The sequence below is a fragment of the Ixodes scapularis genome, unplaced genomic scaffold (assembly GCF_016920785.2).
Source record: "Ixodes scapularis isolate PalLabHiFi unplaced genomic scaffold, ASM1692078v2 PGA_scaffold3__209_contigs__length_174095766, whole genome shotgun sequence".
NCBI classification, from domain to species: Eukaryota; Metazoa; Arthropoda; class Arachnida; order Ixodida; family Ixodidae; genus Ixodes; species Ixodes scapularis.
This window is the reverse complement of record NW_024609868.1, coordinates 81,234,767-81,258,462: the sequence shown is the minus strand read 5'-3', so window position 1 is coordinate 81,258,462 and position 23,696 is coordinate 81,234,767. Positions and strand designations below refer to the sequence as shown.

The 23,696-nt window shown below is 47.0% G+C and overlaps 1 protein-coding gene across 1 annotated transcript in view; it reads left to right on the top strand.

The window, feature by feature from the left end:
- Positions 1 to 23,696, top strand: part of LOC8053097 (GTPase-activating Rap/Ran-GAP domain-like protein 3) — a 189,469-nt gene that overhangs the window by 122,570 nt on the left and 43,203 nt on the right. Inside the window, exons 5-7 of the mRNA XM_040218040.3 lie at positions 9,195 to 9,313; positions 10,066 to 10,130; positions 20,094 to 20,160. Coding sequence (XP_040073974.1) covers positions 9,195 to 9,313; positions 10,066 to 10,130; positions 20,094 to 20,160 — 251 coding nt within the window. The remainder of the gene's footprint in view (positions 1 to 9,194; positions 9,314 to 10,065; positions 10,131 to 20,093; positions 20,161 to 23,696) is intronic.

Below are 23,696 nucleotides of genomic sequence, written 5' to 3'. Positions count from 1 at the left end.
GTCTCCATTCGTTATTCGGCCATGTGGCTATTTTCCTTTTCGCCTCCGACTTTGTTTTAAAGGCACTGTCCAGAGCAGGAAGAAAACTACGTTCTGCACCGAATGCGGTGTCTCTCAATCAAGCACAAGCGTTTAGTGACTTTGTGATTACGGTGCTAGTCCAGGGCAGACTGGCTAAATAAGTGCCTGTGACAACTCGTGATGCTTTCCAGCCTGATTTCCATCCATATTTTTTCCTGGAACATTCTATATGTGCGGGTCTCGTCCAGATTTTCGTAACTGGTGCGAGTTGCAGCAATAAAAAATTCTCTAGCTAGTGATGCGCGTCTTGGTCGTCTCGGTTCTTTGTTGGTCTATACCAATATGTAATCGAGAAAAAAAAGCTACTTGAAGCTCTGTACTTTTTAACCTATTACGTCCAAGCTGATTACATATTTTTGTGATTACATTTCTATTACGTTACTAGAACCTCGCACACTACCGAGTGTGGGATGCAAAATTAAAATGAGATACCCAGAAACCCGTTGCAGGTGGCCTGAAGTGGCTGACGCAAATTTTGAGGAATGTATTTGGAGAAGTATTTGGAGGAGACCAAATACATTGGGATGTATTTGTATCTTGTACTTAAATGCTTTTTTGGAAATGTAATTAGATTTGTAATTAAATACATTTTTGACGAATTATTTTGTATTTGTATTTAGATACATATTTGTATGTATTTTGCCCATCCCTGATACATACATACATACATACGGCAGCGCGACAGTAAAAGGAACACGGCGAGACACGCTCGGCCGCATTTGCCCCTCTGGACCCCGACGAACATGGCGGCGCCTCAAGCATCTACATCGTCGACGGCCCCAACCTCGGCAGTAGCGAAACCTGCCCGTTCACGTGACGCAAGTACACCGCAGACGAACTAAGAGAGCGGACCAACGCAACACAACGAGCGAGGAAGCAGACAGCGAAAACCACCATCTTTGTCAAGTCTCCGAATACACGGCGGGCTGAACGAGCAGCGGCGCAACGCGCTAGGGTACAGAACAAAGCCTTTCGAAGGCGTGAGGCGCAAGCGGATTGCAATTTAAAGCGTCTCAGGTGGCAAGAGGACGAGGCCCTTTGACAACGCGAGGCGGAAGCAATACTTCGCAGGCGGCATGCTTTCACATTCACAACTCATAAGAAGTACTTATGTGTACTCGATACTTTTTCTTCGCCGGCATCATATATTTTGGGAAGACAAAAGCTTCCACCTTATTTCTTTTTTACATACATTGAAACACATTTCTGAACAGCAATTTCGGGTTCTGAAATTAACGGGTTGTCAGACGCGTTGCAACTTGCAATTGGTCAGACTAAAGAGCGATTCACGCACTTGCGTTGAGCCCAACGGAATGCGAGGGTTGCTATGGCAACAGCTGAGTCGGCTCCAACAAAACGGGGTAAAATCCGGTTTTGTTGGAGCCGACGCAGCTGTTGCATAGCAACCCTCGTACTCGGTCGGGCTCAACTCAAGTGCGTGAGTCGTTCCTTATACTTCTCAGACTACTTGCACAAAGAATACTCTATTTGATTTATCGCATTCCTGTGAGAGTAACCCCAAATATTAATCTGTATTAACTTTTAAGAGCATGAAAATATTATAGTCGAAGAAACGTTAATCAGGCAGCAGAAGCGAGACTTCTCCCTTTGATAACACTTCTACGCAGGCGCAGCCAAAGCATGGCGTAGGATAACGTTCGCGTGCTGGAGGCGAAGCTTTGCATTCTTCCCGTCACCCACTATAGTTATTCATATTTTCACTTCGCATAGATTGCTCGTTGCGCTGCGATTAGGGCTCAAAGGCGGCTGATCCTAACTACCAATGAACCACTTTAGTGTACTGTACGAAATTAGAGAACAAAAAATACTTTTCTGCAAAGCTCTGAGCAAATGGGTTCACGGCCTTTTTGCCCTCTACATCGCCGGAGTGAAAACACTCTCCTTATTTAGTTTAAGAAACGGGAAAGTAATGTTAACTTTTATAATAATGACCCCCAATTACTTTTGGGTCATTAATCTAATATTTCCAATAAATGTCTCCTTTTTGGATTGCGTGTAGATGAAAGATTAATTGATCACATTCCACAGAATACGCCGCTCATGCAAATGTGCGTGTTAAACACGTCATTTCTTTGCAGGCGTAACTCGCTTTCAAACAGAGGAACGTTTAGAGTACATGCAATGCTCTTCGTGCCTATAGCGCACCCTCGTCGATGCCTAGCGCCACGTCCGCCTATAGCCGTTGGCAACGGCGTTAACGTTCGTCGGTCGACAGTCGGGAATGCAGCCGCGCTTCGCCGTGTGCCCAAGCCGGCACGAAGCACATCTCTCCGGAGACAGGCTCCGCGGTACACTCTTGTTCGCTTGCATCGCCACTGCACGCGTCCGTGATTCAATCAGGGGGAAAGCGACTGGAAGCTTTGCCTGGGCACCGCGCTCGCGCGCGCTATAATTGCGTTTTGCCAGCTGTCGTGCCATTGCTCGCTGCCATCGGGAGACGACGGAGAAAAACGAAGCAAGCGAAAAGAACGGGACATTGACCACCCCGCATAGGTTCCCAACAGATAGAGAGATTAGGGGGAAGAGAGAGGAAAGATGGCTGAACTTTTCTTGGCCTGCGCTGCTTCTTTCTGGTGCGTATTTACTCGCCTGTTTGCGGGCCTTTGGCGTCGAAGAAACGTCCCGGTAAGGTCAGGTGTAAGGAGGAGCTTAAATTGCATGACGTCACGGCTATGACGTCACCCCACTGAGGTGGCGGTCCTGAGGGCACGGCACATTGCGCAAACGCTTACCTCTTGCGAATCTGTTTTTTTCGTCCGCGCAGCGTCCGCGCCTTGAGGGGGGGGGGGGGGGGGGGGAAGGGGGGGCTTGTTTGTAGACAGCGCTAATTATTATCAAAAAGTCGAGTTTATTTCTTTAATTTTTTTTTTTTTTTTGTAAGAAGGGTTGCATTTAGAAGTTTGGTTAGTGTATACTGTCCTTATTTTTTTCTTTGCATTGTTTATTTAAAATGGGAATACATAAAAGCCGCCGCACCAAACGTGCGCGACAAGTTTCGCGATACCTTTAAGTCTCGTATACTGACTTGCCTGCAAGGAGTGCTAATGCCAAAGCGTATGTAATACCGACTCTCCTGGATATTCACCATGTTATTCTTTGCTAAAAACGTTAATAAAAGTACGATCGTATTCTTCACGAACGCATTGTGATACTTAAACCATCGATTAGTGATGAGCCAGCTTAACGAAGTTCGCGGTGAAAGTGCACCGGCTTGAAAAATTCAATCACCAGAGTTTACGTGTTTCGTTTGCTTCGCTCTTCGCACCTTATATAAGAAATACAGCTGAACAATGTAAGTGAGTACGAACAAACCACCGGACAGTTCATTTCGTCTACGGACAATCCTAAGAGAGGAAGCAGTCCCGAATTCCACCAACGGCTTCACCCTGGAGTGCCTCAATACGAGTACCCCAAGTAAAAAAAAAAATACTAAAAGTACGTCCAGGACTACCTCTTCAAAAGAATCCAGCGTCTCGAAATCCGAAGCTGCGGCTGCCCACTTTCTGTCACGGATCGCAGTACCACTGCCCAAGTGCCACGATCGGGCGACAAGTATTGCCACGACTGCGTAACTGCACCTTCTCCGTTCCTTGTAAGAACATGATATAGAGGTAAGATGAGTCCGTGCCTCTCGGGCAGCGGTCGCAGTGTCCCCCCTCCTCAAGTAAGACAAGCGGTGATCGTGTTCTTTGTCGGAGGCGTTGGCAGGTTTTTTTGTCCACGTGAATTCACGCGACCGAGCTCGAGTTTCACGTTTCTCCGGCTCTGCCTTTCCCTTCGTCACTCATGGTTCCAGGTCGACAGATGGTATCAGCTCGCTCAGAAAGTACAGCCGTTACTATATGGACATTCACATCTCACGAAGATGCCGACAAGTTCGATACTTGAAGCCAGGCTCCTGAAAATGGCGATGACGAACCCACTCAAAACCGGCGATACAATGTTGTGTGTGTGTGTGTGTGTTTCGTGGATTCGTGTTGACGAAGAAGTTAGAAAGATTGTTAATTCGGTCATTATTACGCGTTGTCCTGAACACTTTGGAAATCCTACGCTTAGTAGGAATTTTAATCCCCGTAATCATGATTGGTGTCTACATCGTCTTCATCTCTATCATTACCATCGTTTTCAGTGTTATAATTATTGTAATCATCTCGGGTATCGTCTAACCATTATCAGTGGCATCGTCAGTGTTACCAACAGGGCAGCAGCGCCTTGGGGAGCGTCGAAGTGCAGTGCGCGTGCCAGTAGTCCATTTAATTACCATTTGGTGGAAAATGACGTGTAACCTCGCGACTAAAATTCTCTGAGTGTCGCCCCTAACATAAAATACCAAAAAAAGGACGCCGAATTCTCTAGAGAATTTCCCTTTAAACTATGACATCAATCACCACATCGTATCCGTTAAAGGCACTCTCTTCTTTTCTGTCTATCGCTCTCTCTCTGTTCTTTTTTTTCTTTTGTTTGCTTTGTGGAATAATCGGTGAGCCTAGAATAATATGATAGTATATTTGTCACCGGGCAATTAGAGCGCGGGTTACATAAACCCGTCACGTACGCGCCGGCGGCATTGATATCCACGAGCGTTGATTTTGGACCACACGGTTGCTTTCTCGGTGTTCAAGAGCCCATCGTGGACTCGATGGACCGCACATACTCCTCGGGCAGGTCTCTGGGACCCGGCTGGAGTATTGTCTGCATCGATTCTAATATTCGGCCGTATATAACTTTTCTTCTTTCTTTTTTCTTCCTTTGGAAGGTGGACATGACGCTGACGCTTCGTTACATTGTTCGTTCGAGTCAAAGTTAGCATGGCAAATGGCAGAAGTATTTCTTAAAAAATTCGTCGTCTCAATTTTTTTTTTTTTTTTACAATTTTGTATTTTTTTTGTACGTTTAGCTTTTTGTGATTATGAACTAGCCGAGGATGTCGCTATCAATTATAAGTAGGAACTAAAGCCGATAGACTCAGGAATTCTAGAAAACTACCAATGTTCTGTGCACTGTAGCTTCTTCTTATTTAAGTTATAGGCAGTACAGTATATATGTCGCCAGCTCGAATTATTCGGACTTGTTTATGTTTATTTTGCAAATTTTTGGCATTTATTTTGTTTTGTGTATGTTTCATGGTCCTGCAGGTTTAAATAACATAAACGTCAATAAATATAGCCTAGCACCTTTTTGCTTCCGTACAAGCCCATGTAACAATAAGCCATTCGATTCATTTCACATCGGATGGCCTTCATTGCCAAAGTCAGTCGTGTGGACGCGTGTTTTCGTTTACCCATTGTTTTATCAGGACTGTGTTGAGGACTGCCTCGCTGGCACAGCACGCAAATGTGAGTCACCCGCGCCACTGAGGTATCGGGCACATAGGGCTCCAACCGCTATCTCTTATTTTTGGAAGCTGCTTCCACCGCACGAGCTAGCTCGCAGGATCATTGCCTTCCGTGGCTTCCACCTCTCATGCTTGTATTTCTTTAAACGTAGTTACGAGTCTCTGTAAAACGAAAACAAATTCCGCTCTTCATCGCAAAACGCGTGAGGGTCGAATCGCATTCCTCATATCGGTCCCACAGTGGCTAAATCTTTATTGCCTGAAGTGCTGGACATATTTGTTTGTCAAACGAAAACCGTTCATTATGCCTAACAGACGTACACGTGTGGTTCAGTGGCTGCAACCTTCTACTATCAAATAAAATGTAATGTTGCCAACAACAAAAAAAAAATACATAAAAAGAAACATTGTATTCTCAAGCATGTCGTGACTATGATTCAGATTTTTGGGCTGAAATTCGGTCGTGCTCGCGAATTCAGTGAACCATTACGTAATGAGGATGTAATTTAGTTATTGTTTATTTGCTTCGCGGGAGTTTTTCTCCCCATTCGGTCCGGATACCTCTCCATTAAAGCCGTTTCATCGAACGCCATCTTAGCTATTTCATCGAACGCCTTTTCATTGAAGCCGTTTCATCGAACGCCGCCTAGTTAAGCAGTATAACTTTTGGATCTAGGAAATAGTTGTTTAAAACCGTAAGAATAGCATACCTTTTTTTTTTTTTCTACAGAGAGGGGAACTAATAATAAGAAACTTCTTTTTTTTTTCCTCCGCTACATGTTTTGTCTTTCATAGTAACTGATGAGTTGTGCTGCTGATGTAGCCAATAATAAACAGAAGCACCGCCCTTACATTTGATGAAAACTGTCATCTTCGGGCGCAGTGACGACGCTACGTCTCTTCAAGGGTGTATCCACGTTCTAGAAGAGTCGGATTCTGTTTTAAGCACAAAGTCGTCCTTGAAGCAATGACATGTATCCATGTCGCATAAAACAGAAAAAAAAAAAAATGACGCGTCCTTCTTCTTTGTTAATTGTTATCGCCAGAACCATGGACTTACCGGCTTTTCAACCTTTGCTATTAGAACGAAAGCTTCTCGTAGGATAGAATGAAAACTCCTGTAAATAGATAAATAAAAAGGCGCATAAAAAAATAGTTATAGTCCTTTCCCGATCTACCTATTATGCGTGAACGAATAGACAACATAGTATGTGGTGGAGTACAGCCGCTCCTCCTACACTATTTACTACCCACTCAAGTTTTATGTTTTATGATTCAGTAGCCAAACGTCTGGCGAAATAGTGACCAGGGGTAGTAATTTTATTTTTGGTGATTCGACAGCAGCGTGAAAACAACTCAAACGAAAGAGTGTAAATAATCTAAAACGCACTATAATGCTCCGAAATTCGGTGAAGTAAAAGTCGATGAAACGGCGTCAAGCGATTCGATCAAAGGGCGTTCGATGAATCGGCGTTCGATGAAAGGTCTGCTTATTCGATGAAACGGCGTTCGATGAAATGTACGGTACCCTCTCCCTATACATGTTATTAATTGTTAGGTCGTATACACAAATTTAAGGGTGTGGCTACGCTGCTTAAAGGAGCACAAGTCATAACTGTAAAAATAAAAGTGAACGAAAATATTATTCCGTTTTATTTGATGACTGAAATTTCAAATATATATATATATATATATATATATATATATATATATATATATATATATATATGTATATATTCGTGAGACATCATTTAAAAAATAGACAGTCAGGAGCTCTTCTAACCATGTTAAAAAGTTGGGGGAAAAAAAACAGACATGACATTTGTAGCAACGGAAGTAATGTTCCTAGCTGATGATTTCTTTCCCAGTCGCCCGAAACTTTCTTTCCTCTCAAGACAATCAAGTAGACGTAAAAGCAAAAGAGGAACGCGTAAACGTACAAACGAAGCCTCAAACGCTCAAGCGCATCGTGGAAACTGTCGACGACTAAGGCAATTTTCGGTGGTTCCCTAGCCCTGCCATTAAAGAGTTTCGCACTCCGTCAATGGGCGTCAAAGGGGACGAAGAAACAAAATCCACAACAATAAGATAGAAGTGCGCCCGCGGGTGCTTTTTGAGTTCCTCGCATGACTCCGCCAATGGCGTGCAAACTGCGCAAAGTATATATCCTCAGGCCAGGGTAGGGGAGCGGGGGCGACTTCCTTCTCTTTTTTTATTTTTATTTATTTTTTTTTTGTAGAAGTTGTTGTGACTGTCGTGCCGTCGTCACCATCGTGGTGGCAAGTTTAGGGAATCGCGTGTGTAATCTCGTTGAAGACCGATGGGCGGACTCGAAAGCGGTCGCGACGCGCGTTCTGTCAGATTGGCAATCGGCGTGATCCGTGCTGACGGTTTTGGGGCGTTATTTCGTCGCGTCTTTCGGGGGGCGTAGCAACACTTCGCGAAATGCCGCAGTGACGTTTCGTTGATATCTCTTGCCGCTGAGGCAACGCCTCTAGCTGCACCAGCAGCATTATCAACAACAATACTTGAATGTTTTGCGACGTATATATAGAAAATTCTAAATATCCGTATTCTATTTTATTTTATTTTTTCTCCCGCTCTTGTTTGCTTTTCCGTTTTTTTTTTTCTTTTTTGTTGTGCGTGTGTGACTTTTTCTTTTTCTTTTTTTTTTTTTGTAGAGCGCGCTTTGATTTGAGATTTTTTTTTTTTTTTTTAATATGTCCGTCTGTTTTGCGGTCTCATCAGATTTGAATTCTCTAAGACAGGCCGTAGCGGAAGGATTTGCTTTTTTATTTCCCAGAATGTTGCGGGCGTCTGCTTGGGTTTTGGTCTTTGAATAGGGGCGCTGACAATGGTCGAAATGTTGCGAATGCAACTCTTTTCTTTCGCATCGCGATCGATCTGAAATTGGCGTATGCGTGCGGATGTGTCTCGGTTTTTAGCGGTGCGCTTCTTGCTTTTTGCTTTGTGTCTTCCGTCGACTTCGCCCCTCGAGGTTTTGTAAACATACTCGAAGCCGTTCTGAGCCTGATGACAGATTGAGAGGTGCCCGGGGAAATGTTGGATGGGACGGAACGAATCTTCGACGGAGATGGGAAACATATTGGAATGTGCGTGTGCAAAGAACAAAAAAAAAAAAACAAAAAAAAAACAGAGAGAGGAAAAAATATTTAGAAAGAGAGAACCTTATATCTTTAGGGCGCCAAATACTACTTATATTTGTCTTATATTTGCGAACGTGCCCACATTTTATTCTGGAAAAGTTCGAGACATTTCAGAAGACGGTACGTGCCTTATCTAGTCAGGTACTTTCTGCCAGGGTATTAAAAACGTAAATCTAATGCTTCATGATTTAGTGTAAAAACTATAGACAAGCGCTCGCGCTTAACTCTTCAATGGCCCAGACATAAACTGACATTTCGAAGATGACAACTTTCTGCTGTCCAAACATTCATACAGCTAATTTGTACGTTGCCTCAATGCTTACAGACGAATGACAAAATTTTAAATCCTATACAATAGCGAAGAGGTTTTCGAAAGCGAAGAAGTTACAGATGTATTTATTTTCTTACTCACGTTGTCCGCAGAAACAGTTATCTTGCTACACTCTTCTGTGGCTTCAAAGATATAGGGTCATGCTTCCCTTGCATGTGAGCTCCCTGCTACAGCGGTTGTCGCTGCTCCATACAAAATATGTGTTGAGCGTGCGCAAGCTTTATGGTTCCGTGTCTCTTTCTTCTCTTTCGGACCACAGTGCACCAAAACTACGTGGGTTCAGACGCGGAGAAGACGGTCTTTTTCCTATCCGTCGTACTGGCTGATTCCAACACACAAGGATTGCAGCAGTACCGGGCCATACTGTGGAGGAAAACGGTAAGAAAACGGAATACGAAAGCACATTACATTCATAGCCGTATCTTTCCAATCGAAAGCAAACTCGGCGCTGGAGTTGTCTGCGATATTTGGATTTGTTATCGCGAAGAGTACAGGGAAACAAAACCGCTCCGTCGTGATAAAGTAGATGCTGGAACACAGGACGCCGTATTTTGCTTCGACGCGTAAATTTGTAAGAGCGGCTGTCTCTTTCGCACCTCTGCACTGTGGCGAAGCCTCAACAAACCAGCGGATTTTTGTCGAACGGTTAAAATTTACCTACTATATTTAGCACCCAGTTATGTTAACGTGCCCTGCTCTTTCGTAGCGCTCGCTGCCTCGCTACTTAGTGAGTCTTTGACTTTATATATTTCTATAGCCAATTTCGTAACGAAGGGCGTGTTATTTGGAACAAAACACCTCCTCATAAGATAGGCCAGTGTTTAAAGACCCCGCGCTCGATTTCGGTGCTGGGTACTTATTCGGTAGGGGATGCAGAGGATTCTGCTAGGTCCGATGCCTGTTATATTGAAATAAGAACTGAACCGAAGTTCAGTAGTCGTCTAAAATGGTTTGCTCTCTGAATCACGACGTTGTAGTTGATTGCGACTAAGGTATAATCGACAATACGTCATCTACAAGTTACCACAATGAGACAAAACATATGTATGATATCCACAGAGTGTATGCTAATGTATTCGGACACGTTACTAATATCGTGAGCATAAAACTCTTACGTTTTGTACTTTCAGGGTGCCCAACGGATATGTCTGTCCCACACGCCTAGCAAACCTCTGACGGTGAAGTCCATTCTAAGGTGAGAATTGGCTCAATTTTTATACGGTGTTTTCCGCAAAGCATAAAGGAGGGGAGGGGGGGGGACGGGATTGGAGAAGGAAAGTAGATACAGTCCTAAATTGCATGCACGGACACGTTCCTTGTCCTGTTAGCAGAAGAGCACTTCGTCGCCGCGACCATGTCCAATTTTTTTCGAATAGGTTCCTCTTGGTAGAAGCCCCATAATGACGCCAATAATTATGAGACTGTCTAGTAGGATGAAGAGGTAGACGCTCGCTGGGTAACATGGCGAAATCGTTAACAGGATCTTCAAGGCTGGAGATTCGCGGAATTTTCCTGAGTCTTTACACACTAAAGGGAGGTCCTTGACGCAAAACAAAAATCTATAGATATATATATAGAGAGAGAAAAAAAAGAACGCGATAGGAATAGACGTTAAGCAGTAAAAAAAAAAAAAAAAAAAACGAAGTGCAGAGTGCTTGAGTGGCTAGATTTGGTGTTAGCGGGGAAAAAAATGGAGCGAACTCTCCCATAGTTAAGGAGCGGACCGAACCTCTTCAGAACCACTTGGATCTTCCGTTCTACGTTCTGAACTTATTTTATTTTTGGTTGGTTACCAACTTTCCCCATTTTTTTTTTCTTTCTTTTTTTCCGCCGTCGAGGGCGCGTCCAGCTATCGACCGCTGCTGCACCACTTGTCCCCAAATGTGGAGATGTTTGGCGCAGGCTGCGCATTCTCAACACCTTCCCATTACGCGGTTATGGTCCCAACTGCAAGCTCCAACTTAACTTTTTTTTTTCTTACTAATACTTTACCTTTTTCTTTTTTTGCACGGTCTTTTGCAGCACCCTTGGCGACCGACCTGTTAAGAAACTGTTCACACAGTTGCATTTGACTGCGTTTGATTGCGTTGCGGTGACTTGAGTCAAGATAGGACTGCCATTTACATGGCCTTCCGTGTTTTACTACTCCTTGGATTTGTTACCATGATTCATACGAAGCACGAGTGACCGTGTGATTCGCGACGAAGGCAGGCGTAAGCACCCGTAACATAACGTAATGCAAGCGAGGGGTGCACTCTGCGTGAACTGACCTTACAGATCAGCTGATGCCGCGATCGAGTAGACCCTTTCTAAAATTCAGTCTGGCCACTTCGATAACTACCATTACCTGAGTGTATACGTCTATGTCATTTTTACACGACGACGTTGCTATAACTATAAAGTTGGGAAACTCACGCTTGAAACCCGGACTACAAGCGTCTACCGAGACCGAACTAGGTTAGCGTTCCCGTATAGGCTCCCTACGGGAGCCAGAGTTGCGCGCCTGTTTTTCACGTGCCGCAGCGCCGCTATTTGCCGAGATCCGATCACGTGAGGAGCACACTCAAATGCCTTGCAGGAAAGTAGACGTTGCGCGCGCCCCGGGGTTCCCCTCCTTTTGAGCGCGCCGCGCGCCTCGAACGCGCGGATCTTCTATTCGCCGAATTCAGTCACGTGAGGAGCACATGCTTGCGCTTGTAGCGTCGGCTGCGTCTGGACTTCAGCTGAAACGAAATATTCGCGACTCCAGCGACCCACAGGGGACGCCACTATCGGGCAAATGTGGCGGTCGAATACAGGTCGTGCCGTGCCATGTGCACAGCGCTGCAGCATCAGCAAGCAAGCACTGGACTCAAAATGTTTTGCCCCGCTTCTTATCCTCCACGTTTCGAACCTGCGGCCATATGTTGGCGTAATCGAGCTTCCAGATGCTTAACTTCGTTTGAGGAGGCGATGAAAGGACTGCCTACTGTCCTTCCACGGTGCTGATGGATGAACGCTGATGAACGCGGAATGTCCGGTTCACGCGGTTGCCTATAGGTTGTGCAGAGGAACCTGCAGGAACAAGCTGATGCTGCAGTTACGGCAGAGTCACCGGGACAACTGTTCTATCACGTGAACCACCGACAAGATGTAATCACGGAAACTAGATACGAGCAGAAATCTCGAAAGGACCTGTTTCGGTCAATTCAGTGTTGTTGTTTTTTTTTCGCTAGGTGCCGTTCGTTTCGCTGGGGTTGCAAATAGGCGAGATTGTCACGCGTTGACGCCACCAAGCAGCAAGACTTGCAACAACAGTATCCTTGACCGTGCAGGAACTATTGACGTCACGAGCGCGATATGCATTGCGCTTCTCGCCGGCCGACTTTGAGGCGAGGGGCAGAGAGCTCGCGCTCACATCACTTCTTTTCCGTACCCCTTTAAAACATATTGGAGGTAGCTTGTTTTCATTTGAACAAACCAAAACAAAGACAAAAATTACATGTTACCTCGGTTTGGAGCCGCCGCTGTAAAATCCTGCGCGGATGTAATTATAATAATAATAAGAATAAGAATAGTCTATTTCAGTTTCGTCGGCATTACACTTTATAAATACGTCTTACATAGCACATTTGTGCTTGTGTGTGAGAACGGGCAGTTTATGTGTATTAAGTGCTTATCCCCCTTCCCCTGCAACAGGAAAACGAAGGACAAAACGAGAATAGCACGTGTAACGGCTCGTCTCCTCTCAGACGTTGCGGCAACGCCAATTCAAACCACGTTCTTTTTTTTTTTTTCTTTTTTTTTGCGTTGGGAATATAGCATGTTGCGGGTCATCTTGCATGAGCACCGGACCGCAGCGTTAACAAAAACTCTCGCGTTTCGTAACGAAAACCTGTGTTTACTCAATCCGCATTGGAATCATGCCCTGCTTTCTGGGACACGCTGTTTTATTTCCCAATTCTCACGACACGTGGCGTATCAACCTAAAGCCCCTCTATCTTGGGAAAAGTGGCGCCATTCGTTGTTGTAGAAATGCTCGAGGCACGTGCCGCGCGCCACTTCTGGGAAATTCATGGCGTCTCAAATCTAGCTCAGTGCCGCACTGTGCCGCCATATATTTTTTTTTTCCGCCCAATTCATTTTTTATGCATTTGAAAGCGCGCGCAATCTGGTGTCGCTCAGCTTGGGTAGAGTATACTAGAAAGTACGAGTGGGACGGACGAGCCACAGGCTCCGCTCGTGCTTTCAGTTGGATTTCAAAATGTGGAAAGCGATCAGGTCAGGATTAGATCAGGACCAAGCCACTTCGATCGCAGCGCCACCTTCGCTGCGTGCGATCGAGCAGGGACACAGGTCAAGGTCATATGGGTAATATAGCCCCCTAGGGGCTATAATGTATTTCTTTAATGATTTTGACGTCAGAGGTAATGTCAAAGCAACACGACGCGACGACGTGACGTTACGACGACGCCACGACGCCACCGTCGACTACAGTGTTACGCGACGCCAAGGTGCTCTCAGGAGGCCGTCGTGACATCCCATCGCGTCGAGGACGACGCCGTTTCGCCACATCAAGTCACCGTTGTAACGCCGTCGTGACATCGCGTTGAGGACAACGCCGTTAAGCGACATCGAGTCGCCGTTGTGACACAGTCCTGACATCGCGTTGAGGTCAACGCCGTTACGCGACATCAAGTCGCCGTTGTGACGGAGTCGTGACATCGCGTTGAGGATAACGCCGTTAAGCGACATCAAGTCGTCGTTTTGACGCAGTCGTGACATCGCGTTTGGACAACGCTGTTACGCGACATTAAGTCGCCGTTGTGAAGCAGTCGTGACATCGCGTTGAGGATAACGCCGTTACGCGACATCAAGTCGCCGTTGTGACGCAGTCGTGACATCGCGTTGAGGACAACGCCGTTACGCGACATCAAGTCGCCGTTGTGACGCGGTCGTGACATCGCGTTGAGGACAACGCCGTTACGCGACATTAAGTCGCCGTTGTGACGCAGTCGTGACATCGCGTTGAGGACAACGCCGTTACGCGACATTAAGTCGCCGTTGTGACGCAGTCGTGACATCGCGTTGAGGATAACGCCGTTAAGCGACATCAAGTCGCCGTTGTGACGCAGTCGTGACATCGCGTTGAGGACAACGCTGTTACGCGACATCAAGTCGCCGTTGTGACGGAGTCGTGACATCGCGTTGAGGATAACGCTGTTACGCGACATTAAGTCGCCGTTGTGAAGCAGTCGTGACATCGCGTTGAGGATAACGCCGTTAAGCGACATCGAGTCGCCGTTGTGACACAGTCCTGACATCGCGTTGAGGTCAACGCCGTTACGCGACATCAAGTCACCGTTGTGACACAGTCCTGACATCGCGTTGAGCATAACGCCGTTTCGCGACATCGAGTCGCCGTTGTGACACAGTCCTGACATCGCGTTGAGGTCAACGCCGTTACGCGACATCAAGTCGCCGTTGTGACGGAGTCGTGACATCGCGTTGAGGATAACGCCGTTAAGCGACATCAAGTCGTCGTTTTGACGCAGTCGTGACATCGCGTTTGGACAACGCTGTTACGCGACATTAAGTCGCCGTTGTGAAGCAGTCGTGACATCGCGTTGAGGATAACGCCGTTACGCGACATCAAGTCGCCGTTGTGACGCAGTCGTGACATCGCGTTGAGGACAACGCCGTTACGCGACATCAAGTCGCCGTTGTGACGCGGTCGTGACATCGCGTTGAGGACAACGCCGTTACGCGACATTAAGTCGCCGTTGTGACGCAGTCGTGACATCGCGTTGAGGACAACGCCGTTACGCGACATTAAGTCGCCGTTGTGACGCGGTCGTGACATCGCGTTGAGGACAACGCCGTTACGCGACATTAAGTCGCCGTTGTGACGCAGTCGTGACATCGCGTTGAGGATAACGCCGTTAAGCGACATCAAGTCGCCGTTGTGACGCAGTCGTGACATCGCGTTGAGGACAACGCTGTTACGCGACATTACGTCGCCGTTGTGACGCAGTCGTGACATCGCGTTGTGGATAACGCCGTTACGCGACATCAAGTCGCCGTTGTGACACAGTCCTGACATCGCGTTGAGGTCAACGCCGTTACGCGACATCAAGTCGCCGTTGTGACGCAGTCGTGACATCGCGTTGAGGACAACGCCGTTACGCAACATCAAGTCGCCGTTGTGACGCGGTCGTGACATCGCGTTGAGGACAACGCCGTTACGCGACATTAAGTCGCCGTTGTGACGCAGTCGTGACATCGCGCTGAGGACAACGCCGTTACGCGACATTAAGTCGCCGTTGTGACGCAGTTGTGACATCGCGTTATGACAACGCCGTTACGCGACATCAAGTCGCCGTTGTGACGCAGTCCTGACATCGCGTTGAGGACAACGCCGTTACGCGACATCAAGTCGCCGTTGTGACGCAGTCGTGACATCGCGTTGAGGACAACGCCGTTACGCGACATTAAGTCGCCGTTGTGACGCAGTCCTGACATCGCGTTGAGGACAACGCCGTCACGCGACATTAAGTCACCGTTGTGACGCAGTCATGACATCGCGTTGAAGACAACGCCGTTACGCGACATTAAGTCGCCGTTGTGACGCAGTCGTGACATCGCGTTGAGGATAACGCCGTTAAGCGACATCAAGTCGCCGTTGTGACGCAGTCGTGACATCGCGTTGAGGACAACGCTGTTACGCGACATTACGTCGCCGTTGTGACGCAGTCGTGACATCGCGTTGTGGATAACGCCGTTACGCGACATCAAGTCGCCGTTGTGACACAGTCCTGACATCGCGTTGAGGTCAACGCCGTTACGCGACATCAAGTCGCCGTTGTGACGCAGTCGTGACATCGCGTTGAGGACAACGCCGTTACGCAACATCAAGTCGCCGTTGTGACGCGGTCGTGACATCGCGTTGAGGACAACGCCGTTACGCGACATTAAGTCGCCGTTGTGACGCAGTCGTGACATCGCACTGAGGACAACGCCGTTACGCGACATTAAGTCGCCGTTGTGACGCAGTTGTGACATCGCGTTATGACAACGCCGTTACGCGACATCAAGTCGCCGTTGTGACGCAGTCCTGACATCGCGTTGAGGACAACGCCGTTACGCGACATCAAGTCGCCGTTGTGACGCAGTCGTGACATCGCGTTGAGGACAACGCCGTTACGCGACATTAAGTCGCCGTTGTGACGCAGTCCTGACATCGCGTTGAGGACAACGCCGTCACGCGACATTAAGTCACCGTTGTGACGCAGTCATGACATCGCGTTGAAGACAACGCCGTTACGCGACATTAAGTCGCCGTTGTGACGCAGTCGTGACATCGCGTTGAGGACAACACCATTACGCGACATCAAGTCGCCGTTGTGACGCAGTCCTGACATCGCGTTGAGGACAACGCCGTTACGCGACATCAAGTCGCCGTTGTGACGCAGTCGTGACATCGCGTTGAGGACAACGCCGTTACGCGACATCAAGCCGCCGTTGTGACGCGGTCGTGACATCGCGTTGAGGACAACGCCGTTACGCGGCATTAAGTCGCTGTTGTGACGCAGTCGTGACATTGCGTTGAGGACAACGCCGTTACGCGACATTAAGTCGCCGTTGTGACGCAGTCCTGACATCGCGTTGAGGACAACGCCGTTACGCGACATCAAGTCGCCGTTGTGACGCAGTCGTGACATCGCGTTGAGGATAACGCCGTTACGCGACATCAAGTCGCCGTTGTGACACAGTCCTGACATCGCGTTGAGGTCAACGCTGTTACGTGACATCAAGTCGCCGTTGTGACGCAGTCCTGACATCGCGTTGAGGACAACGCCGTTACGCGACATCAAGTTGCCGTTATGACGCAGTCGTGACATCGCGTTGAGGACAACGCCGTTACGCGACATCAAGTCGCCGTTGTGACGCGGTCGTGACATCGCGTTGAGGACAACGCCATTACGCGACATCAAGTCGCCGTTGTGACGCAGTCGTGACATCGCGTTGAGGACAACGCCGTTGCGCGACATCAAGTCGCCGTTGTGACACGGTGGTGGCATCGCGTTGAGGACAACGCCGTTTCGCGACATCAATTCACCGCTGTAATGCAGTCGTGACATCGCGTTGAGGACAACGCCGTTACGCGACATCAAGTCGCCGTTGTGACGCGGTCGTGACATCGCGTCGCGTTAAGGACGACGCCATTACGCGACATCAAGTCGCTGTTGCAACGCGGTCATTACGTCGCGCGCCGCTTCGAGGACGACGTGGACGTGGTCGTCGATGCCGACGTTGACGTCACGCTAACGTCGTCTTGACGTCATCGCTAACGTCAACGTTGACGTCAACATCCTCAAGTTTTCGGGACGTCTTCGTGACGTCCAGTTGCGTCATGTCGACAACGACGTCGACGAACTGACATCAAGCGTCCTTATGACGTCGCATTGACAAGGACGCCGTCATCTTGACGTCCCGTGACGTTGTCGTCGTCTTCATCAACGTCAACGTTGACATCGTCGTCGTTGTCAACGCAGTATGACGTCAGAACGCAGTCTTGATGTCGTGTAACGCACATTGTCAGCGTCGATGACGACGTTGACGTCAAGGCGTCGTCGTGATGTTGCATGGCGTTGTGACAAGAAGTCAGGTCGCGGTGACTTTATGTACGTGACGACTGACGTCTAGGTTGTATAAAGATATAGTACGGCGTTCTATTGTTTCTATGACCTTGACCAGCGTGCCGGTCGAGCTTGGGATTAAAACGAAAGGCGTTTTTTTTTTTCATATAAAAAAAAACAACGGCCAATCCAAACCATTTCGCTCGTAGCGCCCGAGAGGGCACTACGAGCGAAGTGGCTTGGATTAGCCTGTTTTTTCCACATGCGGAGGTACCTAAGTAGCACTCCGGTGGCCCCACTCCTCCCTTCTAGTACACTCTAGCTTGGGCGCGTAGCTTTAGCTAATGCATAGACGCCATTTTACCGCCCAAGTCACGCACCGAGTGCTCGAGAGCGTCACGCGCTGGCACATTCAGGGCAACAATGGATGTCTTCAAACTCCACAGACAGACATGTAGGCGCCATAGAACAAGATAAACGGAGAATTTGAAACGCGCGACCGCTATTTGAACCTCCTCTCCTATGCATCTCTTCGGCCTCCCACCTTTTAACCGTTCGCGTCTGGCCGAATACTTTTCTAGGGGGAATGCATTCAGCTCCGCCTATTTACATTAGACAGAACGCCTACAGTGCCGAATCCAGCACTGACGGAGGGAAGGTCCGCGCCAAATCTTCTTTTTTTTTTGTGTGTGTGTGTGTGGGGGGGGGGGGGGGGCAATAGGCTATCATCATCATCATCAGTCGCAGACATTTTACGACTGCGCGCTACGCTGCGCCGGCGGTCGGTGCGCGAGTGCAAGCCAGTGTCTCGAAATGTGAAACAACGTCAAATATGTTGTGTGGCGTTTTCGTTTCATACTTTTTCGAAACGATACACGCGATGTACCCCGAGTTTCAGCAAACATTAGTTTAGTCTAGGTTTCTGAATTTGGCTTTTAGAAACAAAAAATCTCCCCCATTATGTGTATTTTCTCGTTTTGCGTTCATGAGACAATCTGTTATTTTCTGTGTTGCGTATGTCACCTCAGTGATGTGCGCCACAAGTATGGTGTAGTTTTGGAATGTGTGCCCTCTAACGAGGAAACACTATTGTTCTTTGTTTTAAGGCGCTACCGGCTGTTGGTCAGCAAAGCATTTTGTCTTTAGTCTTTTGTTTTTAGTCTTTATTTATTTGGCTCTGGTGAGCCGCGGCACCGCGGAAAGGCAGCAGCCCGTACCATGGAGGCCCGCGGTGCCGCGTCTAGTGAACATGATAATGTGATGAGTATATACATGCATGATGACGACGACATAGATTGTTGGTATTGGGGAGGATGGCAGTCCGATTTGCAGAAGTCCAGAGTTTGTAGAGGTGGGTTGGACGGGTCAGCAGCGAGCCATGGGGATCTGGCACGGCGTTCTATCGGTGCATGAAGGAGCCCCAGGAAGATGATGGCGCTGTTGCTCACTGGGGTTCACTGGGATCAAAGGATCAGGCTTCAAGGAGGTAGCCCAGTCAAAGTAGAAGCTGCCGCTTCCGAGGAACCAGGGCTCAGATTGAGGTACCGCCGTCGCCCGGTGTGTAATCGTTTCAACGTCGTCGTCGTTGTGTTCTTTATTTATACGCGTATATATGTATAAATAAAATAAGATAGGCTAAAAAGACACACAATCAAACGGCCAGCGGCGCGCCTTTCTAGTTATATTTCTAGTCATTTTTAGTTATACACGCATGAAAGAATTTCGTTAGTTTGTGTCTGTAACCGAGCTAAAACTTTACGTACACATTCAAAGCAAAATATATACAGTGCAAGTGTTTCTGATCCTACATAATAATTGTTCATATTTGAAATCCAGGGCACAAATTTTGATTGTAAACATCTAATTATTATATAGTCATATTATTACCGCCACATTCTTAGTCAATATGCTGTCACAAGCGCATCGTACAAATTTTTTTTTTTCAATAAGCCTATGTAAAGGTAGCTTGGCCGCAAGCTTCTTGGTGCACGGCGGTGTGCTAACTTTACAGGGGCAAAAAGCGGGCCGAATTTGAAAGTCTCGAGGAATAAAAGGTATTAATTAAACTACCGAAATATTAACTGCGGTGTGTGCTATGAGTAGGCAGCTATTATATTCATCGGGAGCTTTACGATTCTTCATTTTAGTGAGAAGAAATTTAAACTTTTGTCAAAGTGGCCCATAGGACCCAATGCAACAATACTATATCGGGCCCAGGAATAAAAAGTATAGAATCCTGAGGTTCAAGTAGGTAATAATTAAGATCGTAGTAGTGCCCTCTATAGATACTCCGGGGAACTTAAGGATTTCTGCGGTAGTTTGGTTGAAATTATTATTTTACTGCGTTTTGCTGAGAATAGCCAAGAGATGGCCCAAGGAGACCGTGTCTAGGAATGCTGGGGATGAAAAAGGAACTTTCATTTTATATATTTATCTTTTCTGCGTAAGTGTTTGGGAGTTGAGTAGGGGGGACAGTGGTCACGAAAGTTCAATGTTCCCGCTATAAAACTCGGGGTGCGTCTGTTTCTTCGTTTCCACAGCAATTTTGAAAGTCTGGACAGGATCGAGAAGGGTCCCAAGGAGATATTCACACCCGACGTGCAAAAGGTAAGACTATTTTTTTCTCATCATCAATTTAGTTCACTGCATTTCTCTTTTATGGGGTAATTCAAGTGCAGACTGGACCAATCATCGTGCGTCAATAAGTTCCACTCCCGTCAATTTGCACGTTCAGACGGTTTTGACGCACGCTCGTTCGGGTAATCGCTACAACGTTATGCACGCTAAAGACTCGCGGACAGCTGACATACACGTGAAATTACAACCTAGATGGGAGTGTTTGAATGCAAATTACGAGATTATAATTTTATAGTAGATCAATGTCTTGGCTGGTGACATCTTTATTCAAACTCGTCGTTTTTGAGATGCCCGCTGTACAGCGTTCTGTGTGGCTTTCCGCATGCTCCACGAGGAAGTTAACTCGCTGGCATTTTCTTAATGTGCACTCTAAAAAAAGCCCGTGCGTCTAATTTCCGGTGCAACACTCGGAGAGCCAATCAGCGCAACTTACGGCGGCAGCTCAGTGAATGACGACGCCGAAAGATATGTTTAGACCCAAAAACTTAGTCTGAGTAATGACATTAAGGAATGCAAGCGTGACGTTTTTCATTGCTTAAAGGGATGCTGAACCTAAATCTGGATTCCACAAAACACGGTGGCAGAAGTATGCAACGGGACGCTACAAACATTAAAACATCACTCGTACAGCGATATCTCGGACGGATGGTCGTATTTTTCTAAAAAAAAGGAGGCGCATTTGACAGATATGTTGACGTCGTTTCTGCTAGAAGAGTCGAGAAGGAGGGGAAATGGCCTCGCGTCTTCGCCTCGCCGCCTTGAGGTGGCGAAGCGAAGAGAGGAATGTTGACGTCACGCGCCTCATCGGCCTCGTTCAGTCTTGACCTCTTTTCCCAAAGATACGGCCGTTCATTCGAGATAATGCCTTACGAGTGGTGTTGTAGGGATTGTAGTGTCCCGGCCAACTGCTCCTGCATTGTTTTCTGAAACACGAATTTCGGTTCGCCATCCCTTTAATGTCACAACCCAGACTGCGTTTTTGGTGTAAACATATGTTTCGGCATCCTCATTCGCTGAGCTGCCTCCGTAAGTTGCGGTGATTGGCTCTCCGAGTGTTGTGCGGGAAAACAAACGCACGGGCTTTTTTTAGAGTGTACATAACACCGAGTAGATGTTCACAGTGCGTAGCTTTCGAATCTGTTTTAACGGCACGAGTCACAAAGAAGGAGAAGCACCTTCGACGTATTAGACTTCATCAGGACTGTAGTCTTTTCTCGGCTCAAAGTAAAGATAAAACGGGGCATATCTTGGCTTTCTTTACCGACGCGCGCACTAGCTCGTTTCTCGCGTCCGGTAGGGCATGTTCACTTAACTTATAGACCTTTTCCGCTTACTCTCGCCCCCGACCGCCAAGTAGGCACATCCGGTATGGGCGACGAAAAAATATCAGTACGTTTCAACCTGCAAATAGTAAAAAAATAGAGGGGAGATAAAACGAGAATGTGTGACGGCTACGTTTATGTCCTAAATGCCTTCTATTGACGTGGCGACGGCAAAACAATGTTTTCGCCCATACTGGAAGTGACGTCAATTCAAGATGGCGGCGACCTTGCGAAAAAGGTCTATACCCCTGTAAGACGGGAAAGTAAATGTCATTTTGATCGAATGTCATTCATCGCTCGGCGAATCAGCTCATGATACTGGTTCTGCACGTGGCGGGTGCACGTGCAGCGTAGCGTATTAAACTCGCGGATTGGCCGAGCTGTAATGTCATTTTACTTAAATGTCATTGAACGTGCCCGTCTGACAGGGGTATCAATTTGCTCTACCACGTAGAGTCGTGTGTTCTTACGGCGCGTGTTAACACTGCAGTCTTCAGTGGTAGTCTCCCGCCCAGGCCTGGTATATCTCGCTCAACTAAAAGCACGCGCGCTGCAACGCGGGAGCTACTAAACGGCGGGTTGCCATCGCATAAATAACCCTTACGCGCTTTTTTCGTGGGCGCGTGCACCTTACACGCGCCCGTGTTCGCGTCGCGAGCCACTAAAGCTCGCGTCGCGAGGCTCCAAAGAAGAAAGCCATAAATTTCACCGGTGTATGGGGAGTTGTTGGTCCGTCGGGCTCGCCTGCATAATTTTCGAGTTATACCCTGGTCGTTTCAGTGTTACGGCTCGGTGTTTTTGCGCCGATATTTACTTTCCTCCGATAGGCCATCTTGGAGAGACTCGGATATGACCCCCCCCCCCTCCTTTTTCCTTCTCGTTCCTCCTCCTTTTTTTTTTTTTCTGGGCCCGTTACCAAGAAAGAAAAAAGGATCGATACTGCGGGGGAAGTTGCAAAAGGGCGTGTGTATTTCATTTATTTCTGAAAATCCGTTAAAACGCATCAAACCGATCCATCTTACGTGGCGCGCGGACGTCGTCGTCGTACATATATATATATATGTGTGTGTGTGATGGAAGTTTTACAAAAACTTAAGCGGCTTCTAATGCTATTTTTGTTTTTCTTTACTGGGAGACAACAACATATAAATTATAATACGGTGAAGCTGGATAAGAGCCCCTTCAATCATAAAAGAGTATCTACTCTGAACTAGGGGTTGTCCTTTATGAGCGATTCTTGGGAGTATATCTTCGCTGTCACAATGTAAGATCGAAGCACGTTGGCAGGATCAAAAGGCTGTATATTGTCTTCTTGTCGTTTCTAGCTTTTGATAAAGGGCTTAATAACTTACTCGCGTACGTTCAAGTCGTGTGGCTTGTTTGCCATATAGGCAACATATATTTCCAGGCTATGTTCGTCCAACATTGTATCGCGTTATTTAGTGCGTTATTTAAACACCTAGCTTAACTTCTACGCTATGATTGGATAGATTATATACTAGTGTAGCGCTTTGGTCGCGTGGTTCACTTCACGAAGTATAACAAAGTCCTATTCACACAGTTAGCACGAACAGGCTGGCGATTGAATACCTAGTTTAATTTTCACGCTACTTTTTTTGTGTCTTTGCTTTACTAATTCCTCTTTGTGATGCCTCGGCCTTGACAGTAAATAAATAAATAAATGACCGAAATATAACCTGATTGCTCGGGCAAACGTAAAAGAACGGTGCATCGATATTCAGTTGGAATGTGTTTTTTTTTGTTTTTTTTAACTTCACACGACTTTACTGTCACGATAGACGCCTTAAACATGCACCAGAACCAGAGGCTATTGACGACCTTCTCGTATTACCGAGATGCCGAGCCCCTGAAGCGGGCGTTGACGAGCCTCTACAAAGGCATATTTATTATTATTTACTTACATTGTACCTACCTCGCCCTGTGGGCATTATTGTAGGAGGGTTTTAGAAAACATTATGACAAGTGGAAAAAGAAAACGTCATTATCATCAATGGACACAATATCTTCCGAGAGGTCGTTCCACTTTCTCGCGGTTTTGACAAACAATGAATTAGCAAAACTGTCAGTCCTGTAAGCGGGAACAACAACCTTTCTTTAAAATATCACAACGAGAAGAGACGTATGATAGCCCCATAAGATAGGGGGCTTTATCAATTCCTGTTC